Raw genomic sequence first — 21,078 nt, 5'->3', positions numbered from 1 at the left:
TTTAAATCAACCTTGAACTTCGTATAGCTTGAGCTATAACTATTGTTTAAACCTCTAGCTTAATTTCTTTCGTAAGTACATCGATCCACTTGATGGACAATATGTTTGAAGGTCTATATCAAAAATCAATAGAATAGAACAACTCATCAAGTGGTTGAAACTCTATGTCAACACCTTCCAACCTATGGTTTAAACCAGTGTTGCCCATGGTTTCTAATCCAAACACGCCGAGCACCGTATACACTTACAACAGCTAGCTGTACAAGCTACAACTCATCCTTAACCATCATTAAGTTCATTAACTAATAATTGGCAAACAATGGCACAAACTGTCATGTTTTGATTCTCAATATCATAAACCCAGAATCAAGGGCATCAAACATAATCACTAACTGGAAGTGTGTTTTAACCTTATTCAAAGCAAAATCATTAATTGATGACAAAAATCATAATTCACAAAATAAAGTGTACTCAGAACTAATGTCTTCTGTTATTTTCATTGTTCATTGGAAAAAGGAAAAAGGAAAACAGCTGAGCCTCTCATACCAAGGGACTGCAACCATATAGGCTTTTGAAATCAGTTGGATCACCTGCATGACAAAGAATACAAAATAACCATTATTTACAACTCCAGATCATGTTTCAAGCATCTATCATTCCTAAAGAGGGAAGATAGAACATGAAAATGTAACTGTCCAGGATTAAACAAAAGCTCAAACCATAGCATTTTCAGAAGGAAAGGAAAAAAAGGACAATGTTTCATAGCCCTATGTGTCAATGCTGTTAAAATCCTTGAGAAGCATCAAATTATAGATTGATTTCCTAAAACCACTTATTCTGTGGCCATTGATGTGGTAACGTAGTAACGTATAATAAGATTATTACAGGTTCAGAACTACCCATGCTAGAAGTGGTTAAGAATATTAGAAATACATCACAAAGAACCAAACAACCATAACTAATAAAACCTTTTAATTTTCAAAGCATACCACTCAGTCCCTTGATAAAAAATAATCAATTGCCTCATGATTGTAACTTTTCTTTTTTTTTTCTAACTGATAATCAGTGTCCTCTCAGATCAAATTTAAATCATTTTGCTTTGTTTTATTTCTCTCCAATCATTTTGATTCTCTTCTCAACCAGCATTCAAACAGACGAAAATGCCATGCTAACATGCCTAACTCAGGATTGACACGTATCCCACAAGTAAATTGAATTAAACTCTTACAGTTCATTGTGCTTTTTTTCAATACAGTTTTGCTTACACAATGAAAAAAAATGTTTCCATTTTCAAACATCAAAAGCATCACAAACAATGAAAGACTTCAATTTTTCAATGTTTCGTACGTCAAAATCGAACACAACCCAGTAGCTTCTACAATTTTGAAACATTGCTACATTCGAAATGGAAATTATTCCAATTAGCAGGGGTGGGGGGAACCAGTAGCCCTTCAAAGTGTAAACACGATCCTCAGATCTGTCCCAAGACAAACAGAAGTTACAAATCCCTAAAATCTATGTAAAGGGACCACACAAAGCCTTTAATCATTGGTTCAGTTCAATCCAATTTAACAAAAAAAAAAGAAAAATAATAAATCGGGAATTAGGGTTTGATTACCTCTTGTGCTTCTGAGCAAAGGGAGAGTTCTTAGCATCTTCCTCTGCAAAAAATAATAATAAATGTTGATCGGTATATTTCCATATCTACTGATGTATGAAAATACGTATATCATGAATCGGAAGTTTTTAAAAAAAAAAAAAGTGTGTTACCGGTTAGACCAAGGGAGAACTTGGTGATGATGGTTCCGGTGACGGCGAAGCCAACAAGGAAAGGCCAAGTGCGATTGAACTCTCTCTTGTAGAACACAGGCCATGGATCGAACCACCTCTTCATCTTCCTTTGGCCTTTTTTTTTTCTTCTGATTCTTTGCTGTTTGGTGTTTTTACTTTGGTAGATATAACCAAGGTCTTGAAGGAGGAGATGGGTATTTTCTTCTAAGTTAAGTTTATGGTTTTGTCACGGCCGTTGGATGATCAGAAGGTCTGTTAAGATCGGGCCTATCGAAGGATTAGATGCTTGGGTTTGGGTCAGAAAATAGAGGGTAAATTACACTTTAGTTACTAAATTATAGATAAGTTCATATTTTAGTCATTTAACTAAAAAAGTTATAATTTAGTTACTAAATTATTCAAAAGTTTTCATTTAAGTCACTGGACTGTTAAAATCAATGTTATATGACTTTCTTTGTTCACACTGTTTGTGCCAATTGAAATCTCTTTTTCTTATTATCTTTTACAACTCAGTTTTTTTTCATGAAACAACTTTGGACATCACGAATTTGCTAGTCAAAATTCAAACAACTTTTTTCTCTAATACCCAACAATGACCATCGAATCGACTTGGATCTAAGGCATGTTTTTCTACTCATTGATCGGTATTGATCCACCAAACAGATCGTTCAATCGTTGCTTAAAGCTCACTAGCGGAACTTTAAAGAAAAAAACTTGACAGTCCGTGACTTAAATAAAAAATTTTGAATAGTTCAGTGACTTGAATGATAACTTTCGAATAGTTTAATGTTGAATTGTAACTTTTTTAGTTAAGTAATTAAAACGAAAACTTATTCATAGTTTAGTAACTAATGGTGTAGTTTATCCAAAATAGAAAAACTGAATGATGGGTGAAAAAGTTGAAAGAAATAAATTTTAAGTATGGTTAATAGGAAATATAACTTGAAGAACAAAAAAATTATATAATCATTTTTCATCTTAACTCATAAAAATCAATCTTTCCAAATTGGGATGATATAACGATAGAAAATTTAAAAAAGGGTGCATGTTAATTCAAAATTATAAATTTCTAAAAAGTTTTATTTCTTTCCTCTTATTTTTCAATTATACCAAGCAATTGATAGAAAGAAATTTACTAATGCTTTTAGGTTTTTTCATCTTTCCTACCAACCACACATATAGAAAATATATATGTTATATCCCTCTATCTCTATCGAGAAGACATGTGACAAGCCCAAAAGACATCATTGACTTTGTATTAACTTCTTGGACCACCCGTCCCACTTTAAATAGGACCTACCACCCGGGCTTGGAGCTGAATGCTATCCTAATGTGAACACACTTCCAAGACAACAAGGAGTCTATTTAGGTTTAACTACCTCTTATTGATAGAATCCTAGGATACATGCCTATGATTATATTGGAAAAAATCCAATTTAAAAATAATTTTTCGTCACAACGAAAAATTAAATTATTTGAAAACCAAACCAATTGTTTTATATTTATAGCAATAATCTTTTCCCGAAAAGCATATGTGCCTTGTGTGAGACGAATCCTTAACGTTCTTGGCTTTCAACTAAACAACCTTTTTTGCTATTCTTGTACCATGAATCGCTTCAAGTGTGGGCTCGAACAATCACGAATCAAACACTAAACCAGAAACAATTTTGTTACTTTTAGTAGGAAAGTAAATATCTTTTAATAAAAACCGATAAAATTGTTATTCTCAAAAGATAAAATTTATACTTAGAAAATAAATTCTCACTATTTTCGAGTAGTATAACAATATTGAAAATTTTTGTATTTTAACCTTACCAGTGCCATCTATTTATAGGGAGAGATAGAAAAATTATGGTTGAATTACTAAAATACAAATAATACTTATCTTATAAAAAAATAGTCTCTAGTTTTACCAGGAGAGAGGGTGGCCACCCTAGTTAAATATACTAAGATTGTCGCCCCATTGTACATGTTATGAGGGTTTTTGGGCCTCTCTTGTATTGGTCCAATTATATGTACTTTCTGGACTTTTAACTCATCACTTTATAATTTAATCCAACTTAATACATATTTTTCTATTTCTCAAAATAAATATTGTTTATTAAATTAATTAATTTTTCGATTAAATAATTTTCTTAACCCAATTCTAATTTTGTTAAAGTTATGACAATTTTATGTAAATGAATCTATGAGAAAATATACTTAATTTCCATATTCAATGGATTCTCAATGACTAATTAATTTAAATCCATTTTCAAACTTCCATTATTTGAAAATAATAATTCTAAAAACTTGAATTAATTCTTAGGTTATTTCCATACATAGTGAGAAACCACATTTATTCTGAATGTAATCCATTTCTCTAACTTTACCGTTACTATTCATTTGATTCTAAATGCAATTCATTTCTAGTTCCAACTAGCAAGCGGAGGGACCGATTAAAAATATATAATTAGGGCCCAAATGACTTATAATTAAGTTATAGCTTTTCACATATTAATTATAAACTCATTTAGTCACAAAGTCATTCCACTATAGTATCGTGACTGAGCTCTCCCTAATTACATACCATTAGAAAGTTACTCGATTAGTGTTTGTCTAATGACCTTGCCATAAGTGTGTTACCCTCATGGGATATCTTTAATCTCTTTGCGGTAGATTTATTCTCCTAATATTATCTTATTTTATCTCGTGGTAACCATTACATCTTTCTTCATGAAAAGTCAATTACTATCAGATAGTAATTAAGTCATTTATCACGAAAGAAAAATGACTCATGGTCGCTTTTACTTTTTATCTATCATGTATTACCAATGAGAGGATATCATTTAACTATTTTTTGGGCTATGAATTCCACTATTTTGAATGATGCTACATACTCCAAAAGTCGTATACCCAATGCACCAGCTTACAATTCCTTATCTAGTTGAACTCAGACTTTTACTTACATTAAAGTATACGAGTTACACATACATAATCCATCATCCACTCGGGATTAAGGTATGCCACACAATGAAAGTCACAAGTGAATAAATCCATAAATGAATTTAGGATATATTCTACTTAGGTCCTGGCTGATGTACTATCAGTCCAGTCAATCACATTTATGTCTCTGTCTTTTGAGAGTCATCCACTTCGATGCTCAAGAAAAATCATTTCTCCGATTGGACTTGATAGATGACATATTAGTTTTTCAATCAGCTTTCTTATTTTCAATTAGACTAAGGACATGTTTAGGTTTATCTATTAATGCAAGCTGTCATTTTGTATTATAATTTAACCATGTAATATCGCATAGTTTAATTAAATGTTAGATAACCAATAAGCTAATATTCGCTTTCATTTTGCTTTGCGTGCAAAAACCATTAAAGACAATATACAAAGTGTATTAATGTAATTTACAGAAAATTTTGTTAAACTAATCTAATTAAAAAAATACAAGTATACAAAAAAATATACTACAATTATAGCACCAAATCCAACATACTACCCGAAGAATCCCCAGTTAAAACAAAGGGATGCATTTCTTGACAGAAAAAGTGTCAACCATCCCCAAATAGACTATTGATGTCGAAATCAAGGCACCGACCAATCTAATTAAGTCAAAAAATTACCTAAAATCCATCTTATATGCATGCATAAGACCAAAAGCTACTTGTATATCCAATATAACCCCATCCACAATGATGGTAGGGACAACCACTTAGACATCTTCTAGCCTTTTTTTTTATCATTCTCTAAGGACTGACACACTTTTTTTTTTAGCTACAAGCTTAAGTATTTAACTACGACATCTCATTCTAGAAAAGTTTTTCTGAGCTATTGTTTCACCTTATTCAAATGCATTTCTCCTTCTTTAGGAAAGAGTTCTCAGCATAGACCTTCCACAACATCTTGTTAAACAGTTAGTACTGCTCCTTCATACCACTCATGCCTTCTTGAACCACTTGCTCATTTTCTAAAAAGTTATGGAGAGCATAAGGAAGCTTCGTAGATCGCTCCTCCCCCTAGAAAGGAACAACTGCCAACTCGATATTTGTTACAAACAATAAATTAAGTTTTGATGTAACCAATGGCATTAACAACATGAAATGTTACATGGAAAACTTTAACCTATATCTGCTGTAGTAAATCCCTCAAGGGGAATTGACACAAAACCCCCCCAACGTGAGACTCTACACCAAGGGAAGAGACAACAAGAATTTCTGAGGAAACTTCGAGAGAAGGTGTCCCTCAGGAAGAGGAATCGTAATCCATAACAGCCTTAGAAAGACCTTTAAATGGGAGATCCACCTAAGGGTGATTAGCGTAGGGTTTCTAGATAAAAATCCCATTAAACCTATGTTGTGTAGGTACACACTCCGAGGCGGCCACCTTCAGTCATTTACCCTGATGGAAACTCTCCTTAGTTGACCTCTTTAATCCAGATAGATGAGCATCTGACTTGTAACAGCCTAATTTTTAGTGAAATTAGAAAATACGATTTTGGAACCCCATTTCTATAAACCAAGTTTGTAAATATAAAATAGAAATATTTACGGAGTTAATATGATAATATAATAAAGAATGGTTAAGTAATTTAGCAGATAATTTAGTTAATTAAAATTTAAGGACTAAATTGTAAAAGTTTATTTGCTATTGAGTTTTGATTTAGAAAAGGCTTGAGGACCTGGATAGCAATTATCCAAAGAACCAAAAGGGTTATTAAACCAATTTTGGGCATAAATTAGTGGATAATGATGTTAGATTCCACTTAGATTAGTTATTAACATGATTAAAGCTTAATTAAGTTAATTAAACTAGATTAATTAAAGACTATTTAAGGTATAAATATGAAAGCTAGTGGGATTTTCATCTTCTTCTTCACTCTCCCACCGTCCATCATAGATTAAAAACCAAGAAAAGCTTTCAAGTTCCTTTTACATTCAACCATCATCGATTGAAAGGTAATTTAAGCTAGTTTCATGTAATTTTTATAGATATATGATCATGGGAGCATAATTTAGCTACCCTGAGTATCAATATGTTTAATTGTTAAAATTTTAGCAAGTTTCCATTGTTGATAAATTGATTAATTAGGTTTGAAATTGATAGATATTGAACTTAGATCATGATAAAGACTAAATTGTAAAGTTAATTAAGCTTGTTTTGTAACTTTGTAACATTAGGGACTAAATTGAATAAATGGAAAACATATCATGAAATTTTACTAATAGAAAGCATTGGGTCCCTAATGAAATAATTGAAATTAGATTTTGATCCAAATCTAGGAATTGAACAATATGCTTATCCCGAGTTCAGGGCTTGAATTGAATAAAATGTAAAATATGAGTGTATTCATAAAGGGGATTAAATAGAATCATACATCTCATAACATCATTGTTGGGGAGACATTGAATAGATATTAATTGCTAATACATGTATTGATATGGTATGTACATATATATTTATATAGAACAAGAATTGGACAAAATTGGAACTTGTAGAGGAAAGGCTAAGGTTGTGGATTAAGCCTTGAGAAACCTACTCATTTTGTGTTTTGAAAAGTAAGTCTTATGAAACTTATTGCCCTTCCTTGTTTGATAGGCATACTTGTGTTTATTTTCATTTTATCTATTTTGAATTTATGTTAAAGTTTCGATGGAAATTGACATACTTGGCTATGAAAGATAATTAATTAAGATGTGTTGTGATAAGTGATTGATGTTATATCTATTGATTGGTAACTAGAATAATAATAAAAGATTTTTAAATGTATTATTAATTGTATGTATGATTCATGTTCAGATTTGATCGATGAACTTCAAAAATTGATATGTGATAGCCACAGTGTATGTTTGTGCAAATATGGATGATTAATGGCCATATGGACTTAGTAAAATGCTAGGATGCAGTTGGCATGCCAATGGGGTCATACCACACTTATGTACGGGTTAGTTGACAATGTGGAGATTACAATATGTTATTTCGAGATCCAACATTTGTTGCGGATTACCAAATATTTATTGTCTCTTCGGAGGCCTTAGTGTGGTGGAGGGATGTATTTGTAAGTGTATATACATTTAATGCCTACGAGCTTTGCACTTTAATTCTTCGGTGTGGTGTAGTTCACTCGCAAGCCTGAGTCCATTTTACTAAGATTTCATTGGGAAAAATGTTAAAATTTAACATTGAAAATTGAAAATGAAAATGAACCGGATTTGATAAGTTATCAAGGCATGTGGTTAAAATTGTATAGGCATTGACTAGCAGCTAGTGAAAGTATGCGAAATCCTGATGATCTTATATTAATTGGTATAATTTGGAGATTGTTTTAGTTATGTTTATAATATTTGAAATATGGATACCTATATTTACTATGCTCACTTTGTTGTGACACTATGTGTCATGTTCTAACTAGATGTGTAACAACCCAATACTTGACTCAATTGTCGGATCTAAGCTATAATGAGCCACATTTGTTGTCGGAGCAACTATGTTCAATAATATTCAATCCTACATCTTTATACATCTAAATATAAATGATTCATGCATATTATATAATATGTTATCAATTTTGGGTCTTATACAAGCTTATGAAGGCTCTTTTTCTAACCCTGTAACACTTCGATACCCGAACTGATTACCCAGTCTGAGTTACAAAGTGTTACATTCATTGTCGAAACAACTATAGTCTAATTGCATTCATTTTCAAATCATTAAATATTCAAAAGTAATTAAAAACATGTGTATAATACAATACATTATCATTTCTGGGTTTTATACGGGCTTACAAAAGCCCTTTCGCTACCCGAAGTCGTAAAAGGACCTATTTGTAAGGATTCTAAAATTTTGGGTTGGAAACTTACTATTTTTTTCTCGTTGTTACTTCGCAGCAACGACATCACCACAAGAACCTTGCTTTGTTACTCATCGTGGCGTCAAAAGTTCATCATCGTCATGGCATTAAAAGAGACCTAAAATTTCTTATATAAATTTCATACAACCAATTCAAATATTCCACTTCAACATAAGACCAACGCATTAACAAGAATTATACCATATATGTAGCTTAACATTTGGGACTTTTAGCATAAGTCTCCTAGGTACATGCCCAAAAGACCAAAATGAGCCATTCTATGCAAACTTTGTTAGGTAAAAAACGATAATCAGGATACTGACTTCAAGTTCTGGGGCTACGAGAAATACTTGAACTTGCGCACGGAGAAAACAAACTATACACTAAGCAATAGGGATCAGTGGTACACATATAATTCAATGTATATAAACAAATTAATTAACAATTCTACTCAAGTATATACATTTATATCTATATGCATACACCATCCAACCAATTTGTTTTTGTTACCAACTTACCATCATTAACCCAAATACATAAATTTGCATATATTACATACCAATTCATTTTAATCCATTTACAGTATGTATGAACACTTCAATTTACTTATGATTAACAACTTTTCAAACATGCCAAAATTAAGTATTCAATTATAAGACTTTTCATTCCATAAATCCCTTATAATATCACATTTTTCACCTGTTCTTGGGGTTCATAAACTCATTCATATTTGTCTCGACCCCTAGGGCTCGGTTTCATCTAATTTGCATACTCAGTTATGTAATTTTTACATATCGTTCGCATTAAAACACAAGTCATTCCAATGATATCAGTTTATAACATTTTTATATCATTTTTCGAGTTTACATTTTGCAACTCCTATTAATCTGACTCGGACTTAGACAGATACACAGATCGTCCAACCAACAAGCCAAATTGGCACTGAAATAAACTGAAGTAAAATAACTAACATGTAATGAGCATATTGGCACATGAAGCATATGCTGACACAAGAAGTGCATCTTGGCACACGAGGTGCATCCCAGTGCATAACCCGTACACAAATCAATTGTATGGCATGCCAACTATATCCGACTAACCCAACTAGTTAATAAGGTACCAATATTTAATTCCTTTTTTACAATTTAGTACATATATCATTTCCCAATCATTTCCACTATCAAAACTCAAATCAACAACACATCACATATTATTCCATACATTTTCATATGATTTCCATAGCACATGGCATATTTCGACAATTATTGTTATTTTACATTTGATTTATTTTAGTCCTTTATCGTGAGAACTCAAATTCAAGCTCAGTTCAATAGCTTATATCATTACTATATACTTACCTTGATACTCACGTATGCATGTAACATGAAAATGCAAGTAATTTATATGACTTTAAATTAGAAATGTACAAACTAGAATTTTCGGCTACTCATCAACCACTTTCGTTTTTCGGTTACTTATGTTTAATTTGTTTTAATCCACATTTAATTAAGCCTAATGATATCTGTCAAAATCATCAACTATCCACTATCTACATTTAATTAAGTATTGATTATCAAAACTAATTTTCAGCCATTACACTTTCAAAAGCTACCAAAATTTTATACAATGCATGAGTTTTAACTTTAGGACTCAAAACCAACTACATGAACACACCCAACTACAATTTCTAAACATTAGCACAAGAACATATCATATACAACTTAACCATCTGAAACATTTAGATTATAGTCTCTAGATACATGTAAAAAAACTAAAACGAACAAACTATACAAACTTTGTTTAGTCGAAAACGGTAGTCTGGATGCTGAATTCAATTCCTGGGGCTTCAAGAGGTACCTAAACCTGCGCATAGAATAAACAACCGTACGCTGAGCGATAAATCTCAATGGTACTTTCATGATTTAAGATAATATAGCATAAAGTAACATTTATAACAAGCTATGCTATTTATAATCTCAATGCCTACTAATATATATTCTATATTTTAACATAAGTATATAATCAATTACATATGAAGGTATACTATTATCAAGGAAAACCACATATTCAACATCATGGCAAAAGAATAATCAACTTTGTAACACTCCATACCTAGTCCAGTCGTTGAACCCGAGCTATAAGATTGTACAAGCAAAAACAGAACAATTGATTACATTTCATAGTCCAAAATATCAATTCAATATCAGTTTATTCATATATAATCAAGTGCAACATGTAATTCAATCAGTTTCAGGTTTATATCGAGTTTACGAAAGCTTAAAACCAACATGGTATCAATCAAAGATCAAATCGAAACAAAAACAAAAAGGCAGGAAAATTTTACAAACAAGGGTCACATGGCCATGTCCCCTGACTGTGTGAAAGGTTAAAGCTATGCGAGATGGGACACACGGTCGTGTGGGCAAGCCAGGTAACAGCCTGATTTCATGTGGAGCTAGACTTACACGACCGTACGAACAAATCGTGTAACTTACTGACATCGTGTGGGTCAAAGTGTAAAATTTCAAAAGATGTCATGCAGTCGTGTCATTGGGCCGTGTAACAGACTGTGGCTGTGTGCACCAAAATTACCTTAAACATGCAAACTACACAACTGTGCCATATACCTGTGAATGGCACACGGCCGTGTGCCAGGGTGTGTCTACTTGTAGAAACCTTCCAAAACAAGCCTTTAAAACCTAATTCACTTATGCCTCAAGTAACACATTATACCAGTCCTCACCGCATTCAAAAGTATTAATGTCATGTCAAAAATATCACTTATAACAATCAACCTAAGTGCCTAACCAATATGTCACATTTGGCACATTAATCCAACAATTCAAGTTCAAACATAACACCATATTCAAACCACTCCAATATACCTTTCAAGGCACCTCAAAACAATTAACATGGCATACATCATTTGACCATTTTAAACACCTTATAACAACGATTCAATATCAACTATACAAGCATGCTCAAAGCCTTACCAAAAGCATTCAAACCTAGCATGTACATACCATTCATTTAATAAGCATATTTCAAGCATATTACCTTATCAACTTGTAAGCAAAAATACCAATCAATTAAACAAGACAACATTGCCATTACTCATATATATATAAGCATATAAACAAGATTCTCAAAATGCCAATAAAATCTAAAATAAACATTGTCTAACCAATAACTCCGTAGGTAAATGCCATGACAAAAATAAACTATCACCAGCACTTGAGTCTAGGATTGCTACTAGATGCTGAAGTCAACGATCAAATTAAAAAGTACCTAACATGTACACGAAAAACAAAATCGTACGCTGGGTATACTCAGTGGTATTTCTATGATCCGAACATTTAAACAATTTATAATACATTCAAATGCATAAGTTAAAAATAATAGATGATATGCAAATCAACATGTAATCTTTTACTTCTTCATAGCTTCATTAACCAATCTTACAAAAATACTAATATGAAACATTACATTACCATTTCATATTCATTCAGATATCAAGCACTAATATCCCATTTCATCTCAATTTCCATTGTATGCATTCAAAATTCATAATCATCTTTATTTCAATTTGTTTCACATACCGTAATTCTGATTCCAATTTTTTTATTTTCCTTATTAACATGACTCGGGCTCAGACAAATACGCAAATCCAACCAACACACCAATTTGGCACCTAATGCCTGTCGGATAAATTTGAAATAACAAGTTGCACCCTACTGGCCAATAAAAAATGACAAATAGATGTTCCAAGCATTGGTCGATATAACCGACAAATGGGGTGCTCAGCACTCCCTGACACGTAGTTGTATAACCATGAACTCTTCCTATCCTATGACATGCCAATTATATCTGATTCTGCCCGAACAGTTAATAGGGTAACAATTTCTCACATTCATTAATAACTAGTTCTTCATTTCAATATCATAATCACAATCAACCAATCCATAATTCTCATATATAACAGCATAGTTCATCACAACATTAACACAATTTCATATTTTAAATAATATTTAATATTTTTGAATCTATTCAATTCAATCCTTAATACAAATAACCAATTCAATCATATCATTTCAACTCACTGAATTATAACTCACCTTATGAACTTACCATACAATGCAATGTAAATTTGCAACAATTGAGATAGTTTAGATTATAGAAACACAATTCGTAAACTTCGAGCTATTCATCGACAACTTTATCTTTTCCTTTCTTTTTCGAGGGATTCAGGTTGATGTTAGTTACGGATAAAAAAAACATACAAAATTATCAATAAAAAATCAAATTCACATTCAATTGCTAATTTATTAACTTTTACATTTTATTCAATTTAGTCCCTAAAATCAAGATTAATATATCTTTTAATCTAAAACCTATATTGTCAATCTGTTTTCATTATATTCCTTCTAAGACTTCCTATATCTCATTTCTAGCACAAATTTTGAAATTTTTGCACTTTAGTCCCTATTGAACAAAACCATCAATTTACATTACAAATTAGTCATTTATCAACTCTAAACTTAAAATCTATCAAATTAACACCTAAATCTTCAACTATTCATGCATGGCAATATCCTCAATCTTTAACAGTACCAAAAAATATAACATGGTCACCTAACCAATTGAAATAAAATTCATATAGAAAATACAACATGAGACAGCTACCGGGATTCCAAAAACATAAAAATTATAAGAAAAAATGACTAAATTGAACTAACCAAATGAAGCTTTGAAAATAGGAACCCAAAGGCTGTGGGTTATTCTTTCTCCCTTTGATATTTCAATGTCGAAAGAATGAAAAGAACATTGGCTTTCTCTTCCATTAAGTGTTTTTATTTTATTTTATTTACCTTTCTTATTTTATATAATATAAAATAAAATTTAACTAAGTTTATTCATTCATAATAATGATATGCTTTAAGCCATTGTCCCACATTAAACTTTAAATGGTAAAATTGATATTATAGGCCCTAAATCATTTTTCAATCAAGAGATCCTTAAGATATTAACTTTTGACACTTTTACAATTTAGTTCCTATACCTTAATTAAACACTAATACGATAAAATTGCTCGACCAATTTTCAATTCACTTCTAAAATAACTATGTAAATATTTAATAAAAATATTTATGAGTCCAATTTACTGAAATAGATTTCCAAAACCACACTTTCTAACACCATTGACTTTCAGGTCGTTACAAAACCCAATTACATATACCAAAACCTATCTTAAGGCTTTTAGCTATCAATAGCAATTCACAATTTAAAACACTCATAATCTATTCATTATGACATTTAATATCATGTTCATTTTATATCAAAATTCGTATAACATATCATTCGAACATCTTTCTGGAATTATCGACTTATTCGTATTCATTTCGGCACTATGTTCTATTATTAGTTTATTTCATTACCTTTTAAGCTTTCCAATTTCAAATATAATGTTATGCGCGATGAAACCTAGTAAAACGAACTCGGATACATGAGTAAACTACATTACACCAGATAGCTCATAAGAGCTTTAACTACACCACACTAGAGCATAGAATTGTAAAGCCCGTAGATGTCAAATGCATTCTCATATGTATAAACATACCTCCACCACACCAAGGTTTTTTAGAGACATATAATATTCGATGATCGACAACAAATGTTGGATCCCGATATAATTTGTAATGATCTCCGTATAATCACATATCCCGTATGTAACGCCTCAAAATTTTAGTATCTGAATTATTAGAATTTTGTCAAAGTAATTAATTTGGTTTAGTGGTTAAATGTTGTGCTTATGTGTGAGAACTTTCAAGTTTGAATTCTGTTATTGAAAAATTGAATTAATTTTTGTCTCGACTCTGCTTTGCCTCATTGATTCAAGAAGTGGGCAAACTCAAATTCCCATAAGATGATTAGGGGAGTAACTAACTAGATTAGTTGATTTTGGTAGGGATATTATCCTTTTATTTTTGTTTTTTTTAAAATAGAAAAAAAATATAATAACGATTATTTCCCTAATTTTCTCACTAGCGTTCAATTTCTTTTGTTGTTGACCAAAGTTACTTTTTCTCTACCGTCTTTTTTTTGGTCATTCCCTTTTTTTGCTTGATTATACTCTTCTGTTAATGACTCTTTGATTTTTATCCTATTTGATTCTCTTCTCATTTGTCATATTTTACTTTTGTCTTATTTCTATTTAAGCCTCAAGTTCCATGCGTCCGATTCCTTCCAATCTGCTGCGAGTTGTGTGTGTTTCAGAATATCGGTATTGTTGTATAGTTTTTGGTTATGGTATTTTACATTCATAGTTCGTTTGTTGTTAAGGGTTGTTTTGATTTTGGAAGAAAAATTGGTTTTGTTAGGTGATAATAGTGAAATACATAGTTTTCCAATGATTTAGTTATTATTTAACCAGGAAGTTTCGAGGTAAGTGATCGAATGTCAATCTTAGGGATTGTTTTGCGAAGATATATATATCGAATTCAAGTTTTGATTTTAATAATCGACATTAATTAATTTGTTTTAACCGATGATTTTAGGGTCTGAAAGGGTATTGGATCATCATTTATCAAGAACCCAAAAAACAACGGGCCACGAGATGTCAAAAAATGGAATGTCGACGCCACACGGTCATGTGAGCCATACGGTCTAGGTCAACTGGGCCGTGTGGGCCACACGGGCATGTGGTCCCATTTTTTGAAAATTTCGCTTAGACTCGTATTGTAGTGTGATTCGTAATTAGCCACTCCACAAGGTCCATACTGTATAAATAAGACTTAAAAACATGATATTTGATAGTATGCTATTATATGTAATGTGGATATGGTATGTGAAATGTATATGATCTGAATTTTGATAATTCTGATAGCATGTCCTATGTAAAAAGCATGCATGTCATATGAGCATATGTTATCTGTTAGTATCTGTATGAGCATTGGGGTGGGATATTGATGTGACAGAGGAAGTGTTGGTAGTTTATAATCTGCCCTATCTGGTGGTAAAAACCACATATATATATATATTGGTGGCTCAGCCACGTTTATCTGTTTCTAGCCGTTTACCGCGTACTATATCTAGCAGCTTGATTGCACTATTTTAAAAAGTGACAAACGCTCACTTATAGGTGTGTGGGGTTGGATGAGTATATAATACCCTATTTGGTGTGTAAGGATGGACGATGATAGTGTGTAACAGTTGGGGGTAGAATCTGATTATGCATATGAATACGTATCTGATTGTATATTTGCGTCTGATTATGAAAGTACATCTGATTTTGTATCTGATTATGTATCTTTAAATTTATGTGTATCTGATCTATTACTTAGGATGTGTTACACACTGAGCTCGTAAGCTCACTTCCTATTTTTTCTCTCAGGTAACCAGCAAACTTAGGATCGATCAGCGTGCGGGAACTTGGACTAGTTTTACTAATAATACAATCATTAAAAGACTTTACATTTTAATAGGCTTTCTAAGACTGTGTTTGTTTTTGGATTTTAATTTTCATTTTGAAATTTATTTATTGGATTTAGTAATTATTGTATCTTAAATTGTAAAATTATCTATTTTGTAAAACAAAATCAAAGTTTTCAAAATGATTCAACTTAGGAAAATTTCGTTGCAAATTGAAATACTCATTTAAATGGTTTCCCGTATTAATATAAATGGTTTTAATGAGGATTTCTCCCTAAAATTGGAAAATGAATTATCAAGTTAGACATTGTTTTACCTTACGACTTCAAATTAGATTTTTGAGTTTTTCAAATGAGTTGGTATGACTTCTCCAAATTTGACCATAATGTCCAGGTCGAGTTTGGGGTGTTATACGTACAAAAGCGCATAAAATCCTATTGGCATTCCAAACGTATCCTAACCTTTTACTAAGTTTACACGAGCATTAATTATATATATATGGCATAATGCCAAAAATAGCCCTTAACATTTGGCTATTTGGTTACTTTGGCCCTTTATTATTATTTTTTGGATCAATTTGACCACCCAACATTTTTTTTTGTCAAATTTACTTATTTTTAATGGACATGTTGACATGGCCGTTAGTTGACTAACTGTCAACATTAACAGCTAACTTGGCAATCCAAATGTAATTAAATGCTGACATGACACTATTTTGCCACATCAGCAAATGATTTTAAAATTATTAAAAAAATAATTAAAAAACCCTAATTTCTTCTCCCCAACTCTCTGCTTCTTTCCTACATTTCCTATTTCCTATCATATTTCAAACAAAAAAAAAACTCACTATCTTTCTTCTTCAATCAAAGATTAAAAAAAACATCCCACAATATATTTTGAAAATAAAAACCCATAATGCGAAGAACAAAGATATGGAGAATATTCAAAAGGCTACTAAAGAAAGAATCATGGAGGTGGAAGTACGTTTTTGGATTGGCTTTCAAGTGGAAAAGACTAAACATTCATCACTTTTCTTCCATTAACAATTTATTTTTCAAAATCGCTTCCATTTTCGAAGCGAATTTCTTGGTTTCTACTATCTATTTCTTCTGTCTTTGTTGTATATATATCTATATTTGGGTTCTTTTTTGGCTTTTTCTTTTGGATTCAGATCTGAAAAAATAAAGATTTAATATTAATGGTTATTACAATAAGAAGGAAGAAAAAAAGTTTCATGGAATAAGATATATTTGATTCTTTTGCTCTTTCTTTGTGTTTTAGATTGTTGTGTTTAAGTTTGAGTTTTTGAGATAAGGATGAGGATGATATAGGATTGGATTTTAGATCCTCGATCTAACTTTTTTGAATAGAGTACTAGCTTGCAAGAGTAGCTTTGTCAAGGTCTAGAAGCTTTACACGACAACGATGATGAATGATGGAAAAAGTTGAAGTTTTTATTTTTATTGATTTAGTTGTTAAGAAATAAATAAAGGAAATGAGAATTAAGTTTCATTTATTAGAAAATTTTGGAGGTTTTCATTGGTTAGGGGTTTAGTGGATCCAAATTTTCTTTATTGGATAAGTAATTACTTTTGTAAACAACAATAAAGGGCAATGAACCTAGAACTTATCTCTTGGCCATGGTTTCCATTATACCAAACCAAAAATAATAAAGGTTTATGTTTGTTTTATAAGGTCTTTCAAATTTTGAATTGGGTGTAAGAATTTTAAGAACATGTTTCGTTAATACAGAAAACAATGGTGATGATGATAATTTTAAAATAATTTTAAGAACATGTTTCAAAAACCCAGAAAATGATTAATGAGGCTTTTGAAGGAGAACGAGGATAACGATGATGGTTTTAAAATCATTTTAATAATTTTTTACAATAATTTTAAAATAATTTGCTAACGTGGCATATAAGACAAAATAGTTCCATGTCACCATTTAATTACATTTGACCGCCACATCAGCAATTTTTGTTGGCTGTCAGTCAACTAACGTCCACGTTGTCCGTTAAAAATAAACCAATTTGACAAAAAAACTATAACGCCCCAAACTCGGTCTAGACGTTATGGCCGAATCTGGTGATGTCACATAAAATGGGTTTGAAAACAGAGCTAACTCGATAAAACCTTAAGCTTATAAACCTTTAATTGCTTTCATCTATTTCAAAACATATGTTCAATTAGTTAACTTGCCTTAAAACATTTCATTTTAGCGGAAGCTTAGGAAAAACAATCGTTTTTAGGGAAAATAGTTCGCATTTTTAGATACTCATGATTTAAACATCAAAGTAATAAGCAAGTTAAATCCAAAAACCCAAACCAAAACCAGGCAGTTTAAAAGAGTCCAGAGAGTCTTAGAAAATACAAACTCTCAAGCCTTAATGCCAAACTTAAATAAAACTATGAAACTGAGTAAAACGGTAATAGCGAGTGGCCACTGTCGAGTCCCCCACTGCGCTGATCCACCTAACTATGTAGATATATACATGCTTAGAAAAATAATCTAACATGCTTACATACTCATGATCTTATATAGATAGCAGATAATAGTGCAAGTAGACATGCAACAGAATTCTAATCAGATCAGAATATCAAACAGACAATTCATACAGTTAAGGGTTTAATTAGCTCTTACCGACCTTACAGTAGGCCCACAGCCGTTTGGAATGACCCGTGCAATCCTAGGGAAAAATTTAAATAAATGGGCCCACACGCTCGTGTGGTTTGCCCATGTGGCCCACACACCCAGATTAGCATTGCCCATGTGGCCCACACGCCCAGATTGACATTGCCTGTGTAGATCACATGGCCTGGCCCAGATACCACATGTCCGTGTGACCCACATACCTAATTTGGCCTAGCCCGTGTGGCTCACACAGCCACACCCTGGCCATCACATGGCCGTGTGGCGTCGATAGTGGAATCTTTTGGCTTTTGTCGAATCTTGTTTTTCTGCATTTCGGGTACACACCTGGTATTGTTTCGATGCAAAAAACACTACTGAACAAATCAGCACCTAAAATCGATACCATAAACCTTCCAAAATCAGTTATAATTCTAGATTAAACTGAAATCCCAAAATCACCAATAGTCCAAAACAAGCATTCGACACTTACCCCAATGCCCCGAACGATTCCACCTAAGATTTCGTAAGGGAAGAGCCCTGTCATTTGCGATTTGTTGCTGCCAAAACCCAGAATTAAAACTAATGAAAAACAACATCACAAGAATGGTACTAAAACGAAAAACCCCCTCGATCTTAACTCGAGTAAAACCTTACCCCCACTTATCAAAGCATAAGAAATCAAAAATTCAGAATATCGAAGTTGAACAATTGAATTGGCCACAAAAGAAAACGCAAGGAAGAGGAAAAACGAAACCAACGTCAGAATTTTTTTTAGAGGAAGAGGGAGAGAACGAAATTCTTTGAAAAAAATTAAAACTGATACAACAATATCCTAACCCCCTATTAACATCTCAATCTCAACTACCTCAGAATTCCAATTCCAATGAAACTTTTTCAATTAACCGAGCAAAAATAAACTCCCTTAATCGCTTGGGGATTCGAACACATGACGTCTATCACACCAACTCCTTTACCACTCAAACCAGCAGGCTCATTCTAATATAATTTTACAGATAATTAAATATAAGCCCACTAAACAGAGATATGGCTTAATTCCAAAAATAACAAAATTTGTCCAAGCTAGGGCTTGAACTTAGGACCTCACACACACACACCCAGAACACTTAACCACTAAAGCAGATACATAGTAGTGTAAAAAATTTATAGAAACAAAAATAGATTATTTGGGGCGTTACAAAAATGTTAGGGGCCAAAATGATCCAAAAAAATATAAAGGGTCAAAGTGACCTAACAACCAAATGTTAGGGGCTATTTTTGGAATTATGCCTATATATAAGCATTTCCATACCTGTAACCATCTTACCCACATATTCATACCCTGTATTTGGTCACATATGCATTTTCATACCATGTACATCGTTCTATCATATAAGAATTATTTTGAAATTTAGTACATATATTGTTTCTCAATCAAATTCACAACCGCAACCCCATTCATCATCAAACACACATATTTCATGTTATAAGACATATTTTCATTTTAGTCGTTTATCTCGGTGTTACATATCAAATTCAATCAAAACATTTCATATTATCAAAATAGCCTCACTTTAATAATTCAACAATCAATAAATATGCATATAAAATCAAATGTTTCTATCCTGAATCATACAATTATAAAACGAGGTTTTGCGCGTCATTTGTCGATGATTTTTACTTTTCCTTTCCCTATCAGTTGTTCAATGTTGTCATTAGCTAAAAATAATCGTAAAACATATCACATTATCAATTTCCAACCAAATCAAAATCAAATACCAAATTTCACATGCTTTGCAATTTATTCAATTTAATCCCTTAAAACCGAGACAAGCATAATTTTCAATTTAGGGATTCAGATTAAAATCTGATTTCACCAAAACTCATTAGTCACCCTCTATTTTCTATTCTTACCAACAATTTATGACAATTTTTTATTTTTTTTATTTTGGTCTCTAATGTACAAAACTAACAATTAAGCTTTACAATTTTGTTCATTTTATATACTATGCTCAATTTCTAACAATTTCGCACCAATTTTATTTATTTCTCAACAATAGAAACTTTTAAAAACTTTAAAAGTTTTACAAATTGGTACATGGGCTAGCTAAATCAAACTCTCATGATTAAATTTCCATAAAAATCAAAGAAAAATGGCTAGGGACTTACTTGAAATTGAAAAATCGAATGTATGAAAACCTAAATCTCTCTCCTTTCTTTTATTCTTTGGTTGCTATGATTTGATGAAGAAGGTGACACCAGTTTATCTTTATTTCCACTTTGTTCTTATATTTATACTTAAATTAGCATGTTTAATCATAATTAATTAATGTAAACTTTAATTAATTATTCATTAATCACCATTAGTTAATTCTAATGACATTCCACC

General features: G+C 31.8%; 1 protein-coding gene across 2 annotated transcripts; it reads right to left on the bottom strand.

The window, feature by feature from the left end:
• Positions 1-273: 273 nt before the first annotated feature.
• On the bottom strand, positions 274-2,031 carry LOC107885933 (uncharacterized). Of its 2 annotated transcripts, XM_016809699.2 has the most exons (4): positions 1,771-2,031; positions 1,619-1,661; positions 1,348-1,477; positions 274-590 (listed from the first exon to the last, which is right to left on the bottom strand). In XM_016809699.2, exons 1-4 carry the CDS (start codon positions 1,892-1,894, stop codon positions 504-506), a joined length of 384 nt encoding a protein of 127 aa, XP_016665188.1. In that variant the 5' UTR covers positions 1,895-2,031; the 3' UTR covers positions 274-503. The 2 variants fall into 2 exon arrangements, with proteins under 2 accessions (XP_016665188.1, XP_016665190.1); XM_016809701.2 differs by lacking the exons at positions 274-590; positions 1,348-1,477 and having other exon boundaries at positions 1,615-1,661.
• Positions 2,032-21,078: the final 19,047 nt, after the last annotated feature.

The sequence above is a fragment of the Gossypium hirsutum genome, chromosome A03 (assembly GCF_007990345.1).
Source record: "Gossypium hirsutum isolate 1008001.06 chromosome A03, Gossypium_hirsutum_v2.1, whole genome shotgun sequence".
Classification (NCBI taxonomy): Eukaryota; Viridiplantae; Streptophyta; class Magnoliopsida; order Malvales; family Malvaceae; genus Gossypium; species Gossypium hirsutum.
The sequence above is the reverse complement of the archived record's forward strand: the minus strand, read 5'-3'. Positions and strand labels throughout refer to the sequence as shown.

Bases quoted from the DNA above. Each gene is read 5' to 3' on its own strand.
- LOC107885933 (XM_016809699.2), bottom strand. From the start codon at position 1,894: ATGAAGAGGTGGTTCGATCCATGGCCTGTGTTCTACAAGAGAGAGTTC. The intron at 1,662-1,770 runs GTAACACACTTT...TATTTTTTGCAG, and splicing joins GTTCTCCCTTGGTCTAACCG to AGGAAGATGCTAAGAACTCT. The intron at 591-1,347 runs GTACGAAACATT...TTTGTCATGCAG, and splicing joins GGGTTGTGTTCGATTTTGAC to GTGATCCAACTGATTTCAAA.